We start from the raw sequence: 20122 nt of genomic DNA, 5'->3' as shown, positions 1-20122 counted from the left end.
ATAAATATCATATTTTTGTATTTGTTTTCAGCTTGAGGTCACCTGTGTTTGTTTAGAAAAACCCTGCTGGAACAGAAACTTCAGACACTGAGAAGTTTTCCTTGTTCTTGTTTTTCAGTAAGTCTGCTGTCTGGTTTGGAGAAAAACTTTTGCATGAAGTCAGCAAAAGCACGCTGACAAAGTGGAGCTGTAACTTCCCTTTTTTTTGCTATCTGGGCTGCACCTGCACCAAGAGCAGGCTGCAAGTCTGCAGGGAGAGGATGTCAGAGCAGAGATGCAGAAGAAGAAGGTCAGCTGTCAACCAGAACCAGAACCAGAACCACCTGCAGCTGAATGATCATGTGATGCATCAAGCTTCAGCATTTCGGAATGCTCCCTGGACGGCTTGTTGTTATTGTTTCAGAAAAGTGAAGTAGAGCTGCAACAACTAATCGATAAAATTGATTTAAAATGGAAATAATAACAGTAGTTGGCATATTAGTCATCATTGATTAGTTGTGTCTATGTTATGATGCACAGCTTCATAAACGTACATTAACTCCAATGTCTCCACGAGCACATTTCCGCTAATAAGTGCTAGTTAAATCTGTCGTCTCTGGCAGATTTATGTGTTTTTTCACGGACACACACACACACACACACACACACACACACAATTATAGGTTTATTTAAAAAGGTACGTAAAATGAAAATATTTTTTTCTCTCTCCATGATGTAATGGATGAAAGTAACTTGACAATGCTAACATTAATTTACAGCTAACACTGAAGAAAGCTAAGGTTATTTTAAAGCAATTTAATGTAATTTTAATGCCAGAGACAGAAAAAACAAACATAACAATACAATTCAAACAATACAAAAGTGTGTCTCTCAGTTGCATTTGTTTTGTAAACCTAAACTAACCTGTAGTTCTTTTGTCCATCAAAACGGACACAAACCTCTCGGAGATGGCAGATTTAGCTAATGCTAATTAGCTGAAATAAGGTTGTCAGTTGTCAGCCCTGTCAGCTGATGTCATAACATTTACATACACATTAGCTTGGTGGCTGCATGAGCTCATTGTCGTAGCACATCATTGTTAGCTGGTAGCAATACCACCTTAGTTAGCTGGTAGTAATATTGAAATATCATATTAATACAATAGGGCTCTGTGGGATTGCTTCATTACAATTATTGGAAAATATATAAAGTATAATTCTGTGAAATTGTATAATTTACAATGTCACGTCTGGTGTTTTTTCAGAAGTCAGATTAACTATAGTGGGTACAGGTAACGTTTTTTAAACATTTTCATGCAGAAAGATTACATATTATACCTTTAATTTCTTCTGCAGACAATTCCAGAAATTGACCAAAAATACAAATGGTTCTTGAATCTTAAAAGAAATCATGAAGGATCATGATGGGCCTCTAAATATGTCCTTTAGATTAAGATATAAAGGTAACCCTAACCCTTACAAACGCAAGGTGAGTCTGTCTGTCATGTTTGTTTTTAACCCTAAACTAACCTGTAATTCTCATACATGGCACAGTTTGGAAAACCCCTGCTATAGGGTACAACAACAGTTGTCACATGTCAACAGTGTGCTCGTCACAATTTGTATGCCATACGAATGGCACTGCAAAACTTTTCATATGAAATGATACCAACCTATCCATGATAATACATTGGTTGGCGTGTGTTTATTTGTCCATAATGTAAAAAAAGAACAACAAATTAAGAAATAGAAATCTGTTTCACTCTTTAACAGTGTAAATAAACCATTACAACAACTGTGAAAGAATTTTATATTCAACATGGCAATATAAAGAGCTTTGGAGAGGAGTGGAAGATCTCTTGTGGCAGGACAAAGCTGAAATGAAACGTTACGCCCAAACTCTGAAAAACACAGACACACAAAAAATAGAGAAAACATCCAGACCAGTTACAGAATTTTGGGGCGTGTGTTTGTTGGTTCCTCTGCAGCCTACAGTAGTTTGAAAATATATTTGTCCCTGCAGAAGAATATTAGAGTAAGCTATCTTAGCTTATTATCTTTGTGTCAACATCCTGTTTCTTAAAATATAAACTTTACAGACACAGGGACATCATATTAATAATAATATATTCAGTACTGGTGAACTGAATGATCAGCTGATAGAAATGTTAAAATACAAAAGTTCCGGCTTCTCTGCAGTGTTTCTGAAAGCAGAGCATCAGTTCACAGCAGTAAAAGTGGAACATTACATCTCAACATGTTCTGTTTTTTCCCTTACCAGAATCCTCCTGCTGCCCCCGACGGGACGTCTCCACCCTCTGACCTGCACACTGTAACATCTGGGAGGAATCAGCTGAGAGAAACAGCTGACGTTTATTTATCGTACTGATCCCTGTTTTCCTCTAAAACCTTCCACACAGCTCCACTCACGTCCTCGGTGGTCCGAGTGCAGAGCTCCTGCAGAAACAACGAGCGAAAAGCTTCACTTTAGGGCTGCAACTATAATGATAAGCGATTAATCTTTCAGTGATTATATAAAGAAATAAGCTAAATCAGATTTTATGGCATTTTGTTTACAAAAGACAACATAATTTGTTCATTCTTGTATAATTCTCTTGTAAACATTTACAGTGACATGGAACTCAAAACATGCCGTGTTGTTTTAATTAAAGATTGTTGAAGAAGTAAAGACAATGCCCTATTTTAAAGAAACCGAATAGAGCTAATGTTATTTTGAAGCAATTTTAATATTATTTTAATGCCATAAAACAGAGAAAAACAATTAGAAAGAGTGTCTCTCTGTTGCATTTGTTTTAAAACCCAAACTCATCTGTACTTGTGCCTTTGTGCCAACAGACGGAACCTGTCGGAGACGGCAGGTTTAGCTAACGCTAATTAGCTGAAATGAGCTGAAAAGGCTATTTTAATGTTATTTTAACGACAAAAACTGATAAAAAAAATAAATAAAAAAACATAAAGGGGTTCTTTCTGTTGTGTTTGTTTTTAAACCTAAACTAACCTGTAGTTGTGCTTTTGTCTGTCAAAACTGATGGAAACCTGTCCGAGACGGCAAATTTAGCTAACGCTAATTAGCTGAAATGAGGTTGTCGGTGCCACCTTAAAACGTTTACGTCCTGTCAGCTGATGTCATAACATTTACATACGCATTAGCTTGGTGGCTGCATAAGCCATTTGTGGTAGCACATCATAGTAAACTGGGTCAATTTTGAAATATCATAATGATATATTAGGATTGCTTCAATACAATTTTTGAAAAAAATATACTTTGTGGCAGATTTATTACAGTATTACTGTAACTGAGTATAATTCTGTGAAATTGTGTAATTTGCAATGTCATATCTGGTGTTTTCTCAGAAGTTAGACCAACTTGAGTGGGTACAGGTTACATAACATAACGTTTTTTAAAACATTTTAATGCAGAAAGCTTACATTTTATGTATTTAATTTCTTCTTCAAAACAGTTCGACAGGTTGACCCCAAATACTAAAATACACATGCTGACATGATGAGCCTCTAAATATGTCCTTTACTTCATGGTATACCTTTATATCTTCATTTAAAGTGTCAAAAAAGAAAGTGTTTTCTGAAGATTAAAAAAACTGTAAATAATAATGAGTTCCTTGCTATCAATAAATCAATTATTTTTCAGGGAGTTTGGCATCAGTCAGTGAGTGTTTCAGGTAAAAGTAAGGTTATTTAAAGCAACAGGAGAGTGTATTGGTGGCAGCTGAAGGGAGGAAAGAGTTAAAACTTTTCTTGTTAGTCCAGTAGGAGGTGGTATGAAGGGGGGAGGAGGGGAGGGGAGGTGTGGGGGAGGGCAGTCCCCCAGTTTTTTTCTATTGATAGCCATATTCCCCCCATTTATTCCTGCAGTCAGGACGATGCAGAGAGACGACACGACCTGTGGAGCTTCCACGCCGTAGGAACGTATGAAACATTGAGAGAATGGAGAGCTGCTCACCTCAACAGTAAGAGATTTTATTATTCATTTTACAGCATCAACCTGCACTAATCAGACCTGTGTGTGTGTCTGCAGTGTGTGGTCACATCATTACAGATGGCTGATCTCAGAGCAGCAAGCTGAAGGTTCACTCAACTAAAAAACAGCTGATTTTCTGTCATTAATGGACCAAAATTAAGCCTTATATGTTATAAATGCTTGTCAGTCTGTTCTTAAATTGAATTACTTACTCAATTTAAAGTGATCTGTTTATAAATCTAGCAACTTAAAGACAATGCACTGTATTCAATTAAAAGATTTAAAGGTGTTTAAATGTATGCATACACTTCTTCATAAAAGTGACATTTTAAGGGGTTTATATTGAGTCTGACTTTTGTTCATGACCTAAATAACAGTTGTTGTTCTTTTTTTTTTTTTATCAATAATGCACAGAATTATCATTATTCAACATAAATCAAGAAAGATTTGGTGCAAATTTTGTAAACCTATACAGGTGAAATTCAGGTCTGTGAATGTGCAGAAAAGATTTGTGGAAAAAAGTGCATGACAATAATGTTACACACACATTATAGTGGCCAGTACAAATATTGTGCGGGCTTTTGTCACGATGCATACATACATGCAGCTGTTTTCTACAGCTGCAAATCTTTTCTGCACATTCACAAACATGCATGGATTTTTCTTTGTATTTCTTCTGATAAGTCATTGTTACTGAAATCTGTGTCGTCTTTTTATATTCATATAAACTCTCAGTTAAATGTCTGAATTTCTTCTTCTTCTTCTCTTTTTTTTTGCATAATTTGTAAAATGAGACGACATGACACTCTTAATTTGGAGTCTGAAAGCTTTAATCATTCATCATTCATCTGCAGACTGAGGAGAACAAGCAGTTGATTTCTGAATTTAGTTACCTTAAAGTGACTCACACCAGCTTAAAATTCTTGCCTCCTCTTTTCAATTAAGACCAGGCTGGTAAAGGTTGATTTTTTTGCAGTGCAGTCAGCACAAATGAATCCAGAGAAATCAGGATGGCTCCGGTCAGAGTGAGCCTTTATGATGATTTTTATGTAAAAATGAAAGTACCTGAAATCTTTGATTCTTTAAAATGCATTTTTATTATTTCCAGCCAGTGTTCATTAAGTGGAGAATAGATCTACCGTAACCAGCTACAAACACCTTACTTCATTCTCCCCTAGATGATGTGTTTGGTCACACTCTTTGTTCACATTTGTGCCTCGTAACCTTCCGGTATAGGGGGACACAAGTTTTGCACAAAGTAACACAGTACAAAACATTTCCAGCATTAAGCTAAGCTAAAAAAAAAAAAATCCTTACTTGCTCTACCATACCACCGAGTGCAGCTAATTCATTGCAAATGCAATAATTCATCGGTTTTGATAATTGATGAGCTGTTTATGTCATTTATAAAGAGAAATTGACAAACATTCTTTGGTTTTAGATTCACCTTTCAAGATTTGCTGCTTTTGTTGTTTATATGTGATTTCAAATGAAATATATATTACGTTTTTGAACAAAACAAGACAAAAAAGACATATTCACATTTAACAAAACTGCATTCTTTGTAGAAAATATGCACTTATCAGCAGAACTTTCAGTTAAATATTAAACGAACTTATGGGGATATGTGGTTCAGACACTTTGATGTATCACCTTTTAATTAGAGTAAGCAACTTAATATTTGTTTTCTTTGGCTCTCATACTCATGAAAAATGTTGTGAGCCGGAAGTCTGTTGATAACCTTTACACTGAGGTCAACACAAGACACCTCAGAGAATCCTGAACGTCGCTTTTATTTTCTGTTTTCAGCTAGCTGTTCTGTGATTGGCTGATAGCTGACATCAAGATGGCCCACCTCTTCCTCGCCAGTAAGATCGCCATGCCGGATGACCTCCACAGCAAAGGCGGCCCCAGGATCCCCAGGAGCGCCCTGAGGATGCCCACATCCATCTCTGCCGAGAAGCTAAGCCGGGAAAAGGCCCGGAAGGACCGCAGCGTCGTCGTGACGACACACATCCCGCATGTCAATGAGGTGCAGCTGACGGCAGCCACCGGCGGCGCCGAGATGTCCTGCTACCGCTGCACCGTGCCGTTCGGCGTAGTTGTCCTCATCGCGGGCATCGTGGTCACGGTGGTGGCGTACACCTTCAACTCCCACGGGTCCACCATCTCTGTGCTCGGGCTGGTGCTGCTGTCGATTGGACTGGGCCTGCTGGGATCTAGCGCCGTCTGCTGGAGGGTCCGACTGGGGAAGAAGAAGGACAAACGGAGGGAGAGCCAGACCGCCCTCATGGCCAGCCAGGGGTACTGCGTGGCCTGATCGTTGTCTGGGTAACGTTAGAGTAACGCTGGTGGTTGAGATGATTAACTGCAGGGAGATGGTGAAACTGACTGCACCGTTAACAACGTTCAACCAAAACATCATCTGGTGAACTTTGCGTATCGCTAAGAGATGGAGCTTTTACTCGCTGCGGGTGGTGATGACTTTTTAAGGACGAAATAATGGTCCGAGTGGAGTATTTGGGACACACGGGGGAGTTGTGGAAACTTTAAACTCTGGACTGGAAGTGCTGGATGGCGGACAAATTTTGCTTGAGACGATGAGGTGAATAATCGATTCTTCAGACATTTTCAAGACTCAAAAAACAGATTATTTGATAAATAAAAGTGCTTAGTTCATCGATGATGTACAGTATCTCTCACTAAAAGCTGCTAATAAGCTATCAAAGACATTTAACAAGGTACTCTATTGTTGATGTTTCCCTTTCTGAGAATTTCTTCATCTCTGATAAACTCAGTTTGTGATCTCAGTAGTTCATTTGTTACTCCTAGTTAATTAATCCTTTGGCATAAAACATTGGATATAACATTTGTTTCTCTGTCTTGCGAACACTTAATCTTTCTGGACGTACAGAAAGATTAAATGCTTGCTTATAAGATCCCAAAAGTACCTTAAAAGATGCTTTTTGACCAACGCAAACCTAGTTCTAGTGCTGTTCTGGTGCTGGTGCTGGTTCCCAGTTGGTTCAATTTACGAACCATCGCAGAACCTTTTTGCTTTTCCACAGGCTCGAGAGCCACGTCATTACATCACTGTATACGTTTTTCTGCTTTCCCAGAAATGATTGCAGCAGCTTTAAGCATAATAACAACAATGCTGGACTACATCGTCTCTCTACAAACGTTGCTCCTTGGCACGGACCACTGCTTTGGTTGTGCGTCCATAGTGAAGCTTAAAAATGGCGGTCACAACTTTTAGTTGGTCTTGTTGGTCACAATAATCCCGCTCCTCGCCCCTGACGTAAGAGATTCGTTGTTAGAGACGAGCAAAGAGTTGGTGCCGCTCTGAAACCAGTTTTCCTAGCTGAGAGCCGGTTCTTTGGCTACCGAAGAACACAGACCTCCATCAAAGCCATGCCCTATATAGCCATGATTTGGTTTGGTTCTTCCATGCTGCACACTTCCACCCAGACTCATGAAAATCAGTGAGATTTTTGTAATCCTACTGAAAGAAAGAAACCAAACCACAGAGTAATGCTGTGAACACTGAGCTCAGAAATGAGGTTAATCTCTGATATGCATGCCATGTTGTATGTTTAAACTTGTGCACTATGATCCAAAGTGATAAAAAATAACCAAACGTCATGTATTCCACCGTATTAACATGAAGCTGTTTAACTGTTTAACTGATGGTTAACTTTCTTATTTTCACTCTTATTTATTCTGTGACAGTATGAATAAAACATATTTGTTGAATAAAAGTCAAAATGTAAGAGCCAACACTTACCAGACTTCTTTTTAATTTGCTCACTAAGGATTCAGAGTAAGTCAGACTGGAAAGTGAGAGCGCCTCGGCTGTTATATTTAGTTGTGTTTATGTTGCCTAGCATCCCGCAGACACACGACCAGATAATAATGGAGGAGGGTGAGGGGGGCTGCGTCATTTGGAGCAGGAGGCGGTTGTGGTGACGGGTAACGGTTACAACGCTTTGTCACTTCTGCAGTGCTAACTTTATCTCCAGCGGAGTGCAGCATCCTGGGAATGTGTGAAGGGGGTGAGAGACGTCAAGACAGAGTGGAAAAAGAGAGACAGAGAGAGAGGATGCAGAGCATCACGTCCCTAAGTTTCGTTTCTGCAGGTTCAGCTCTTCTCTGAGCATCAAAATAAAGTACTGTAATCTGTACCTGTAAGATTTTTTATTTTATTTTTTACATTTGTAATACTTTAAAACTATTTAGTAAATTGAAGGGATTGGTATCCTTTAAAAAAAAAAAAAAAAAAAAACTTAAAACACAAATAATTCATTAAAAACCCTTAACAGGAAAGGTGGGGTCTACTTAAATTTTAAATCTAAAAAAAGTGTCAAACTGTGGAGAGAACTAGTTAAAGCTTTTTGTTCGTCTTTCTAGCCAAATAGATACGATGCATGCTACATAATTTCAATGTTGCCAGTTCAAATTCAGAGAAAAGACTTGTTGTGTGCAATAGTCTTTTCTCTTACCTCCATGTCTGCCTCCAACATTCATCAACCCAAAATTTTTATCTTAATTAAAAATCAGGTCCTTTAAGATTCAAATTTAGTTGTTTTGGACAACAGTCCAAAATATAACTGTACTGTTACTTAGTGCATTTAACAATTATTTTTAAACTAAAAACAATCACACGTCAAGGTAAATAGCTCGACCACCTGGGCTCACATGTATTTACTTGTCTTCTGTTCCTCCTCAATGGTTGAAATTCAGCACTGAACAACCCACACAGAATCGTATCTCACTCACTCCTGTGTGGCGTACCTCAAGCAAGGTTTGAACCCGTCTCCATGTTGGTGGTCAGCATCCTCCGGACCATCTCCGAGAACCAATCAACAAAAAGAAGAAGAGAAAAAGAACACGAGAGAACTTCATCTCCATCAACCTGGTAGACCTCAACTGGTAGAGAAACAGTCCGAAGGTTGCAGGTTCAAATCCCATCTGGTCTGATTCTTTTCTTTCTAACAACTCGTAGATTCACAGGAAAATCTGTTGTCATTCCTCTGAGACTGAGTTACTTTCCCATAGTCTTAATAGCTCAGCTGGCAAAGATGGCTGTTGGTTCAAATCCCACTTGAATATTTTCACACACACACACATATCCTTTAATGCAACAGGTGGCTTTAATACTACTTAGTAGATTTGTAGGGATTATTTATTATCCTAACTCTTAAACAAGACAGATAATTAATCAACAACTCTTAACAGGAAATGTGGGGTCAAGTTAATTCAAAGCCAGATAAACATAAAGTCTTAAACTGTGGAGAGAACCAGTTTAAGCTTTTTGTTAGCACCCTTGGTGGCCAATGCTTCATAACTGTAATATTGGTGGTTCACCTCCAGCCAGGGGCTTTTGTTACCATTTCATTTCCTCTCTCCTCCACTTCCTGTCTGCCTCTACATTACTCAAACTCAAATCTGGTGTGTAAAAGCCTGAGGCAATAAAGACGACAGCAGCCCCAGCTGAGCCTGATGGGAACGTCATTAGCTCTGCAGGTGTTTAGTCATAAACTGAAGTATTGGACATATAAAAATGTTGACCAAATGTAATCGAACCGAATGGATCAAACATTGGTCTGATGGTGGCGCTAGATCAAAAGTCAGTATCACCAAAGTTGTTAGTATTAAATTGGTCAATTTGAATATCTGTATCAAGTAGCAACTGGTTGTGGGTTATATTGATTGATCCGTCTTGATCATGGATGTAAGGAGAAAACTGGATACAGTGTTGGAGGCGGGGCTCTGTTCATTCCTATGAATCAGTGGTGCATGAAGCCAAAAAAAGTTCTTCTGTGTAGAAAAAAATCCCTGGATCTTCTTCTGCTCTTCTGCATCTACTGGGCCTGTGGAGCAGCGATCTAAAGACTTCTACTTCCTGTTTAGCGCCCCGCAAACTTGAATGTGAATTAAATTATTAAATCTTTTAGACTTTATAAATGTTATCAGACCAAATGGATAAAACGTTGACCTGACGGTGGCACTTCATCAAAAACCAGTACCAAAGTTGATTATGGTCTGGTTATCATGAATGTCTGTACTGAATTTCATGTCAATCCATCCAATAGTTGTTGAGATATTTCATCAAAATGTGACTTGTTATGCAGGCAAAAGACTGCTGGGATCAGACACATCTCCAGTAACACTGCCAGTTGGCCCAGTTTGAGATATTTACCAGTTTGTTGGAGGTAAATAATGTAGTTTAGTGTCATAACGAGTGACCAGTGACTGACTCTTTGTGGTGCTTTGTGTCGCCTCAGGCTGTGTGAGCGCTGTTCAGAGGGGAAATCCCGACCCTCCCTTCCCTTCCTGTAACACAGTGACCAGCTGAGTGACCAGAGGGGCAACACAGTGGCAGTGTCACCCCCTCCTTCCCTGTCCTCCCCCCCTTAAACACACCCCAGACTCCCAGCCTGGCACGCAAAGAGACGCGGAGCCGGCACAATGAAAAGGGATCAGCCGGAGAACAGGAAGCTGTTTTCTGTTCCTACACACCCTTTACCAAAACTTTGAAATAATTCCCTCTGCATGCGTGTGATTGTTCTGTCACCGGGCATCAAGGTCGCCCCGAGGCCAAACAGACCTGGGTCCACACCTCTGAATCAAGGCCCACAAGCTTTTCCTCCAACTGGAGTAGGTCCTATAAAGTGAGATTTCTGCAGTTTTATTAGGAATCAGTTCATCTTTCAAAGAGGTAAAAACAACAGATCTGTGTTATCACGGTAAATCTGCAGAGACCTTCCTGTGTGGCCAAAGGTTGTTCTCATTAACTTCCTCTTTTCAAACCAAGAGTGCATGTTTGTAGCCCTTTATAGGGAACTCATTGAGATACCCTAAAGTGTTTTTAAAAAAAGTTTTCAAATGTTTCATTTTTATGTTGCAAGTCAAGGTCAATTGAGTTATTATTATTGTTATATTATTATTATACTGATATGTTGGATGCCATGGTGTCACTAGGCTTTGCTGGGAGAAATCCTTGTGGTTCTACGACCTCACAGAGAGCGAGGGGAGCCCATTTTAGATGTCCGCTGAAGTTACCAAATATGGTTCTTTGAATGATTTTCTTTTGTCAAACACGGCAAACTGTGTAGGACATCAAAAACCTAAAAACGGTTACTTTTTAGGCTTGGTCCAGGGATGTTCCCGACCATGTTTAGTAACACCTGCCTGAATTTGTAGAAAAAGATCCACTTATATTGGCACTGTTCATAACTATGAAAGTTTGCTCAGTAAAAGTTCTTGTTCTGTGTATAAAAAATACCAAGATCTTCTGCTGCTGTTCTGCATCTATTGGGCCCAGCACATTAAGATTTCTACTTCTTGTTGAATGTAAATAAAACGATTTAATCTTAATCTTCCATTATCAGACCAGGCGCCAACCTCCCGGTCTGAGCAGTAGAGCAAACCCGGATCCTTAAGCCTGCAATCTTTTTAAAAAATCCAAAAGGGGTTGCAAAAGAACTCCGGTCCTATCTGTTGCGGTTTCACCTCCACATCCCCTCCCTGCCTCCATTACTCACACCTGGCGCACTCGTTCCCAACGAGCTGGCACCCAGCACAGCACAGGTGTTCCCAATGGAGCTGATCAGGGGAACGAGCCACAGTTGGGAACAGCACACCTGCTTCCAATAATCACCTCACCTTGCTGCCTACAAAGACCGGGGTCTTCCACTCACACATCGCCAGATCTCTTGATAGAAACGCCTGGCAAGTATCTCACTGAACTTTGCTATTATCACATGCTAAATCTAGTTCCTTTGTCTGGTTTGGAGCTTGCTGCATGTATCCTCACCCATGTCCTCTGTGTTCCCCACAGAACCTGCCCAGGTGTGCCAGCTGAACCCAGGCACCCTGCCTGCTCCATCTTCACCCCTGATCACTAAATAAAACGCCCTGCGAGGCATTAATCCTCTCCTGGCCGTGCGCTTGCTTCCTTGCCAAACACCACCATTACACCTATCTATCTCAATTCAAATTGAGACTACTTTGCACTTGATTTATTGCCTGAGAAATAAATCTTAAGGCAACATTATGGTCTCAATCGCTAGTTTCAAGTCTTCTTCAAGACAATATGATGTTAATTATGTAAATAATGGTCCCATTTAGAAGAAAATAGATGATAAAGAAGCGTATGATTTGGGGCGTGGCTACATTTGATACCTTTGAAAAATTGTGTTCGGTTTTACTAGAAGACACTCAAGGAGTCGAAAACATACATTTTGTTTTAGTGCTAAGAGTTTATATTTAGATAAAACTCGGCCAGTCCAAATATGGTCTTTCATGGTGTTTCCAAAAACAAAATCACTCGATGATTCAAACGGGCAGTCCACAAACCAATGGGTGACATCATTATTCGTACAGTCAATGGTTATGACGTTTCTTTACCAATGGAAGTTGGTAAAAGTCTTTCCCAGCAGCATCGTGTGACGCAACTCTGAAGGTTGTTGGTTCAAGTCCCACCTCGAGTGTAAATTTTCTTTCTGTTGAACCTCAGCGGACTGTTTTATAAAGACACTCAGAGATCAGATAATCAGAGATCAGCCGAGTCATGTCTATTTTAATCCACTTTTAGTTCAAGTGGAGATTTTTCCGGAGGCTTTAATACTGTTTAGTACAACTTATAGAATAGATAATCCTTTAAACACCCTTAATAGGACATGTTGATCTTTCAAAGTTTTTAAAAACACCTTAAACTGTGTAGAGTTCTATTAAAACCCCTAAAATAGAGTGTCTCCAAAGGCCTCATGCCCTGTAACTGCTGTTTGAATCCAGCCATAATCCTTTGTTGCATCTACCAAAAAACAATAGTGTAGTTTCTTGTAATGTTAGTTTTTGGACATTTTTAGGCAACCTAAAAACACTTGAATTGAGGGTGGATGAAGGTGTGTTTTTCTCCATCTGTCGCCCCCCAGAAAGGTAGAGGAGCTTCAGTCTGCTTATGTTGGGACTTCCTGTCAATTAGCAACTTAACGTTAATTACCTGCAACAATAAAGAATCGACAGCTGAAGCATGATCGAACTTTCTGCTGCAGCTCGTTAGAGTTAGAGAGCAAGCAGACAGTGTCCTGGTTATCTGCAGAGGTGAGGTTTAATTACCTGTCAGGCTGCAGAGAGCTGCTGGTGACAGGCCGGCTCAGTAATGAGTCGACGCTGTCAGTCAGAGCTGCTGGGGTGCATCGCGGCTCGTTACGCGACGAATCCTCCTCGTTTCCTGCAGCTAAAACTGGAATCTGACGGTAACCTTGAGTCAGTACAGGAATCACTGCTGCCTGCTGGAGGCATGACTAATGAAATTAAAGCTGTGAGCCGCACGATGAGGCCACCAGCATTCAGACTCACAATATTATCAAGTTTTAATGTTTTAGCATTGGTTCACAATTCACAGAGTTAAAAGATTATTCTGGTTTATTTTCACCAACATGTTCTCCGAGAGAGTCCTGCCCAATGTATACTGGAAACCTAATTTATTTCACTTCCTGCCGTCACTGTCGTATTTATGATAATAAATGCACATCACATGTTTTTGTAATTTAATTAATAAGGTCATTTAGTTTCTTTTTAGTTACTTTTTCAAGCTTTTTCACAGGTTTCTAATTAAGTACGATGAAATTATCTCTATATATATTCTTAAATTTTTTTAGCTCTTAATTTTAGTCTTTAGCACCATCTATTAGTTATTCTTTACATATTTTTACATATATATTACATATTTGAATCTTCCACTTCAAAACTAGTAAAAACTTGTTATTTTTTATTATTTAAATCCCACAGGCTGCCATAAATTGCTTAAACAGGAAGTCGAACAAATCGGCTGTCCGGTTCCATCTGGAGCTCTTTTATTCTATCCATAGTTAAGAAATTCTTTTTACAAAAACAATTTAAGCCAACAGAAACATTATTTCATTTAAATCCCAGAGACTGCTGTATCTGTTGTGTCCCAATGACAAGCCTTCTGGTTGCATGTCGGCCATGTTTGGTAAACTATCAACAACTCTTTTGTAAACAAGACTTCAGAGTGATTGAGTGGTGTTAAAACGCAACAGCTGGGATAGTTTCAGTCGAGCAGCAGTGGATTCAAGATGTGGTTCGGTGTTGTGGGAAAGATCCTGTGATAGAAGCTGGTTTCAGCCTCTGAAGGAGACCAGCAGGACCAACAATGGGCTCGAAGGCCCCAGAAGGCCCCGAAAGGCTCCATTAACCAGGGAGCGGCACTTCCTTTCCTCCATCAAAAACCCATTTTTTCCCCTCAAACTTTTTCTCTGCATCTGTTTCTTTCATTTGCCGGTGTGCTGATGGATTTAGAGGCTCATAGAAATAATAGGGCGTTCTCTGGGCTCCGGGTCGTGGTGGGTGCTGTGACAGACGGGAGGCGGGTGCCGCCTTTAACACAGGAAGTTCACATTGTGTTTCAGAAGAATGGCAGCACCGAGTTGATTGCCATCGTTCCTACAGTCAGCTGTTCTGAAGAGGTTGTGATAAGAAGACTGAAGGCTGCCCCTGAGAGGTGACTCCACTTCTTTTAAACAACACAATGAGTCGGGATGGAGGTTCACTTATCGGTCCAGACCAGGGATGGGCAACTTAAATGCTGGAGGGGGCCACAGTTTTTCATGGACACTACCACAGGGCCACATATAGGACCGTGCACTTAACCAGATATGATGAAACTGCAATTTTAAATATGTTTACAGTCCAGTAACTTAACATATTTCATGCTCAAATGCATGTATAACAGTATAAATATATATTTGTATGTAAATAATACAAAAGGTTTGAAGCAAATAAAAAATAACCACTTACTGTGATTTATTTTTTTCATTGCAAGAACAGCAGACCAACATTAATTGCAAGAAGTAATTTTGTGCATTTTTACACTGCACTTTTAAGATTTCATGCTCAAATGCATGTAGTTGTACTGAGGGCCACTTCAAGTGAGGGTGCGGGCCGTATGCGCCCCCCGGGCCTCCAGTTGCCCATCCCTGGTCCAGACTGAAATATCTCTAATGCTGGATGGATGGTCATGAACTTCATGTTCCCCTGCAGCTTAAAGTTTCTCAGCAAACACTGAGACGTTTACTGTCAAGATGTCTCAATATGGTTCAAAAATAGTTCCAAAGTAGGCCAAAAGTTTTCATGCATAGTTCCCAGTAAATTACTGGATTTACTTTGCATGCACAACTAATGACTTTCCAGCAGTTTTCCAGTCCAGCAGATGGTGTAATGTAACATGTCAGGGATGGAGTGCATTAGGTGTCTGTTAGGTTAACTCAAGACTGAAAATAAGAGACATCTTTATGAGACAGTCATCTGATGAAAAATACTTTCATCCATTCTCAATTTGGTGTTTTAAGAAACACTAAATGTAATACAGGGGCTACACATGGTGTAGTAGTTAGCACTCTTGCCTCCCAGCAAGAGGGTCGCTGGTTCGACTCCGGCTTGCGGCTCTTCTGTGCATGGTCCCCTCGAATCAGCATGGGTCCTGTCCGGGTCCTCCGGCTTCGTCCCACAGTTCAAAGACATGCAGCTTAGGTTTAACTGGTGACTCTGAATTGCCCGTAGGAGTGAATGAGAGTGTGAATGGTTGTCTGTCTGCATGTGTCTGCTGCCCCATGCAACCTGAGTTAGGACAAGCAGTTAAGGATAATAGATGGATGGAATAAACATAATATAAAAAACAAGAAAAGAAAAACGTTATGATCACTGAAATTCCAGATTTTAAGTTTTTAAAAGATGGGCTTTTCACAATAAGAGACATCTAAACCAAACAGAAAAAGACACCTTCATCCACTCTTAATTAAGGTGTTTTTAGGCTGCCTGAACTGTCACTACAGGAAAGTCTACAGTATTGTTTTTTGGCAGATGCAACAAAGGAAGATGATAGATTCAAACCGGAATCACTGCAGTTACAGGGCATATGTTGAAGCCTTTGGAGACACTCTATTTTAACGGGTTTTAATTGAAATCTACACAGTTTTGAGGGTTTTTTAAGAAGTTTTAAAAGCTTTAAATGTCCTATTATGGGTGATTAAAGGATTATCTATACTGTAAGATGTACTAAAACAGTATTAAAGCTACTGCAAAACTTTCACTTTAACTGTAAGTGGATTATAACAGACATGACCCGGTTTGATCTCTGGTAATCTCTGACTGTCCTTATAAAACAGTCCTCTGAGGGTCCATAGAAGGAAAATGAAGGTACTTGTGGGTACCCATAGAACCTATTTTCATTCAGACATCCTGAGGTCAGAGGTCAAGGAGCCACTTTGAAAATGATCATGTCAGTTTATCCCTTGCTAAAATTTAGCTGAACTTTGGATCATTTTATTACAAGATATCACAACATGCTTTGTACTAATAGATTCCTGGTGTCTTTCATATGTTGTAATCTCTTCCTACCTCTGACCTTTATCTTCACGGTTGCATTAATGAATAAAATTGGACTCATTGAATCCAAAAGAGTCTCAGTTTTCCAGTCATATACAATTTATGCAAACCACAGACTGATTAGGGACCCCAGCATGTAGAAATATTCACATATAATTGGACAAAATGACACATTTTACTGCAGGAGAAAAGGCATCACTTTGAAAATAGATATGAGAGCCATTGGGGCACAAGACAGTTAACAAGAGGTTTCTTGCACTTTTTCCCTGTTAAAGGAGTTATTTAAGGAGAAAATTATTGATTTATGATGTCATTTGACTTGAAGATGACAACTTTTCTACTTCTCTAACAGCTGAGCTACAAGGAGTATGAGAGGTGAAGTGAAGAGTCTCTTTATGAAACACTCATTCAAGGGTCGACAGAAGCAGAGAAAAGGATCTTAACCCATTCAAAATGTCCAAAAACTACACAAATTGGCTACCAAGACACTCTGTTTCAAGGAATCTTAATTGAAATTTACTTTAAAACCCTAAAATCTGTGAGGTTTAAGGGTTTTAAAGGATAAAAATCCCTTAAGATGTAATAAAAAGTATTAAAGCCATTTCAAAACTTGGGTTAACCCTTTATCAGGCAAAGAACTATATTTGGTAACTTCAGGTAATATTTCGAGAAAAAAGTTGCAAATTTACTAAATTAAAGTGGCAAATCTATGCGAAAAAAGTCGCAGATTTACGAGAAAAAAAGTTCAAATTTCAACCCTAGAGAATATTGGAGGATATTACATACTGCCAGAATGTGTAAAAAAAACCATACGAGAATAATATTTTGAGAAAAAAGTTTACGAGATTAAAGTGGCAAATCTACGAGAAAAAAATGTGCAGATTTATGAGATTTAAAGTGGTGAATCTGGGAGAAAAAAGTTGCTTTTTTCCCCACTTTTTTCTCGTAAATCTGCGACTTTTTTCGTGCAGATTTGCCACTTTAATATAGTAAATTTGCAACTTTTTTCTCGAAATATTACCTGACTCTAACTACCAAATATAGTTATTTGCCTGATAAAGGGTTAAAGAAGACATGACTCAGTCTGATCACTTTCTGAGAGTGAAATAATGAAATCTAACAGACCAGAGAAAATCTCGGTGTAACTGTAAAAGAGGCCACACCTGAATCTCTGCACATTAATCTCAGGAGCTTCTAAATGCATCTCTGTATCCTCATGTCTTCATTCATAAACGTCTGTTTTCTGCAGCTTTTCGCAGCGTGTCTTACTGTTTAGTGGGTCAGGCTGATCTTATACCATTAGCAGGTCATTTCTGCTTGTTTGGGTGTCCTCTTTCTCTAAAGTCTAATATCCGCTTTGCTATATTTTTCGTGCTCTGTTATTTTTACCCCGCCTTCTTTCTCCCCCCTGGCACTCACCATCTGCTGTCGAGGACAGTAGTTAGGTGTCCCTGCTTTGAAAGGCATTTCCTGATTCTGTTATTTTACAACATTTTTTAAAGAGACTGGATATCCTCTTTTCATTTTTCTGTGTTTTATTTAGACAGGAGCAGGGTTGAGAGGTTTAAAGACAGACAGACGGACAGATAGAGGTCTGCAGACGATTTCAACATTTTCTGCAGGTTTTTACTGTGAACTTGTTGAACTGTTTCTGCAGTTTGAAAAAAAAATAATTCAGGTTTGCGTTCGTCTGTCTGAGACTCACAAGGAGCTGCAGTTCTGATGCATAATGCAGAACAGATGCAGCTTGAATCCAAACAACATGAAGCAGCAAACCTGGTCCAGCTCTGTGTGTGCAGTGAGTGGGGGACGGGGTCACATGACATCATATATATAAAGTTCTTTCTGGTATAAACTCTGTCTTACAGATGATGTTTCTACCATAGACATATATACATATATATATATATATATATATGTATATATGTCTATGGTTTCTACGTTCTGCATTAGTGATGTTTTCACTCTCCGACAGGAAGCTGCAGTTTTGAATAAAGAGAAGAAGAAAGTATTGAGCGTGAGCAGTGACAGCCACAGAGGCAGGAAAGACTAATAAACAGTGTCACCTGCAGGAAGTCGACAGAAAGTATAAAGAAAGAAAGAAAAAAATGTGTTGTATGATAAATATCTAAACATATTGTCCCAATACTGATAAGATACAGTGAAAAGATTACAATGTAAATGTTGTCAAATTTAAATAAAAATCTGAAATGTTAAAGAATAGAAAGTGGACTTTGACCCATAAGAACCCAGACCCAGTTATCCTTAAAGAATGTGTTCTATAAGTGGACCACATAGAACACTTTTCTGATGTTTAAAAAAAAATACTACCCCTAAATGTCAAAGATCTGTGATGTGACATATATACGTTACAATGGGCGTATAGGTATTTATGTTTATGATATTTCTTAATAGAAAAAATAGACACATTTTATGCTTACAGAGACACAAATTTGCCTTTTTCTTTTGCATCTCCATAACATATATCAAAATTTTGACTTTAATTTGTTCAAGAAATTTGGTCAGAACAAGTTAAATGCAATACAGGACACCCTATTAATGGATTAGAATTGTTAAATGGGTTTAAACTAGTACTAAGCCTAGTAACAAAAAATAAGCTTTTGGAAAATTTTCACATTTCTTTTTCCAGTCACAGCCACATTTTGGAGAAGTCACTTCCTGTCACAGTCACATGACCACCACACCAGGGTGTTGAGTATACGTCGCTTAGGGACGATGAGTTAAGGTAAAGCATAAAGCTGAATATGGGAGATTCTAGAAGATTTAAAGTGTTTGTTACACGGGAGTCACACTGGGTTCTTATGGGTTAAAAAAAAGAAAAAAGGTGTAAAATTTGATTAAAATCTAAAATTGTACGAGTATAACTTAAAAAAACAAACAAGACAAATGTAATTATGCATAGAATTAAAAATGCATAGAAATGGTTCAAAAAGAAAAGTTTGTAATATTTTAAGGAAACACATGCCAAACTGCAAGAATAGTAAAAAAAAATAAGACAAAGTTGTAGAATTTAAATAAAAAACATATAAATGTATAAGAATAAAGCAAAAAGAAAAAACACACGGCAAAGTTGTAGAATTTGAATAAAAAAATTAGGTAACACTTTACAATAACCCTCATTATTAAATGGTAAACAGACAGTATATAGGCCATTTAGAATGTAAATACATAATTTATTAATGTTAACTAACTAAATAATTTATAAATGATAAATAGATGGTATATTAATGTAAGTTTATAGTTACTTTACCATTAACAAACAATTAAATTATAATTAATAGTTTATCAATAGTTTATTTGCACTCATTTTAACATTTTTAACACCATATTAAGTATGTAAATGATTTTGGGTAACGCTTTATAATAAGGTCCTTAATAACCATTAATTAACAAGTAATAAGGCATTGTTCTCGCTTTAGATCCGGTAGTTGCAAAACGCATAGTTAACTTATAGTTAACTTATAATAGATGAGCAATAAAGTATATTTTAATATCAATAAGCAAACAAAATAAAATTAATAAAGGCATGGCAAAGACATAATTGGTGGGTCATGGGTGTTTGTAAAGCCATTATTAACACTTATATAAGCTTATAAACACACAATAATGTTAATAAGCATCTTGTAAGGACTTACAAGGGCCTTCTTACTTGTTAATTAATGGTTTTTACAAGGACCTTAATATAAAGCGTTACCTGATTTTGAAATGA

At 38.4% G+C, this 20122-nt stretch overlaps 1 protein-coding gene across 1 annotated transcript; it reads left to right on the top strand.

Annotated features, from left to right (window-relative positions):
* Positions 1-236: 236 nt before the first annotated feature.
* Positions 237-6350, top strand: LOC131959103 (transmembrane protein 100-like). Its single transcript, XM_059324212.1, has 3 exons — positions 237-407; positions 3873-3967; positions 5788-6350. Exon 3 carries the CDS (start codon positions 5825-5827, stop codon positions 6296-6298), a length of 474 nt encoding a protein of 157 aa, XP_059180195.1. The 5' UTR covers positions 237-407; positions 3873-3967; positions 5788-5824; the 3' UTR covers positions 6299-6350.
* Positions 6351-20122: the final 13772 nt, after the last annotated feature.

Source organism: Centropristis striata, chromosome 21, assembly GCF_030273125.1.
Source record: "Centropristis striata isolate RG_2023a ecotype Rhode Island chromosome 21, C.striata_1.0, whole genome shotgun sequence".
Classification (NCBI taxonomy): domain Eukaryota; kingdom Metazoa; phylum Chordata; class Actinopteri; order Perciformes; family Serranidae; genus Centropristis; species Centropristis striata.
Note: the sequence above shows the minus strand (reverse complement) of the source record. Positions and strands in the feature narration are given on the sequence as shown.

Coding starts and splice junctions, on each gene's coding strand:
- LOC131959103 (XM_059324212.1), top strand. CDS start 5,825: ATGGCCCACCTCTTCCTCGCCAGTAAGATCGCCATGCCGGATGACCTC.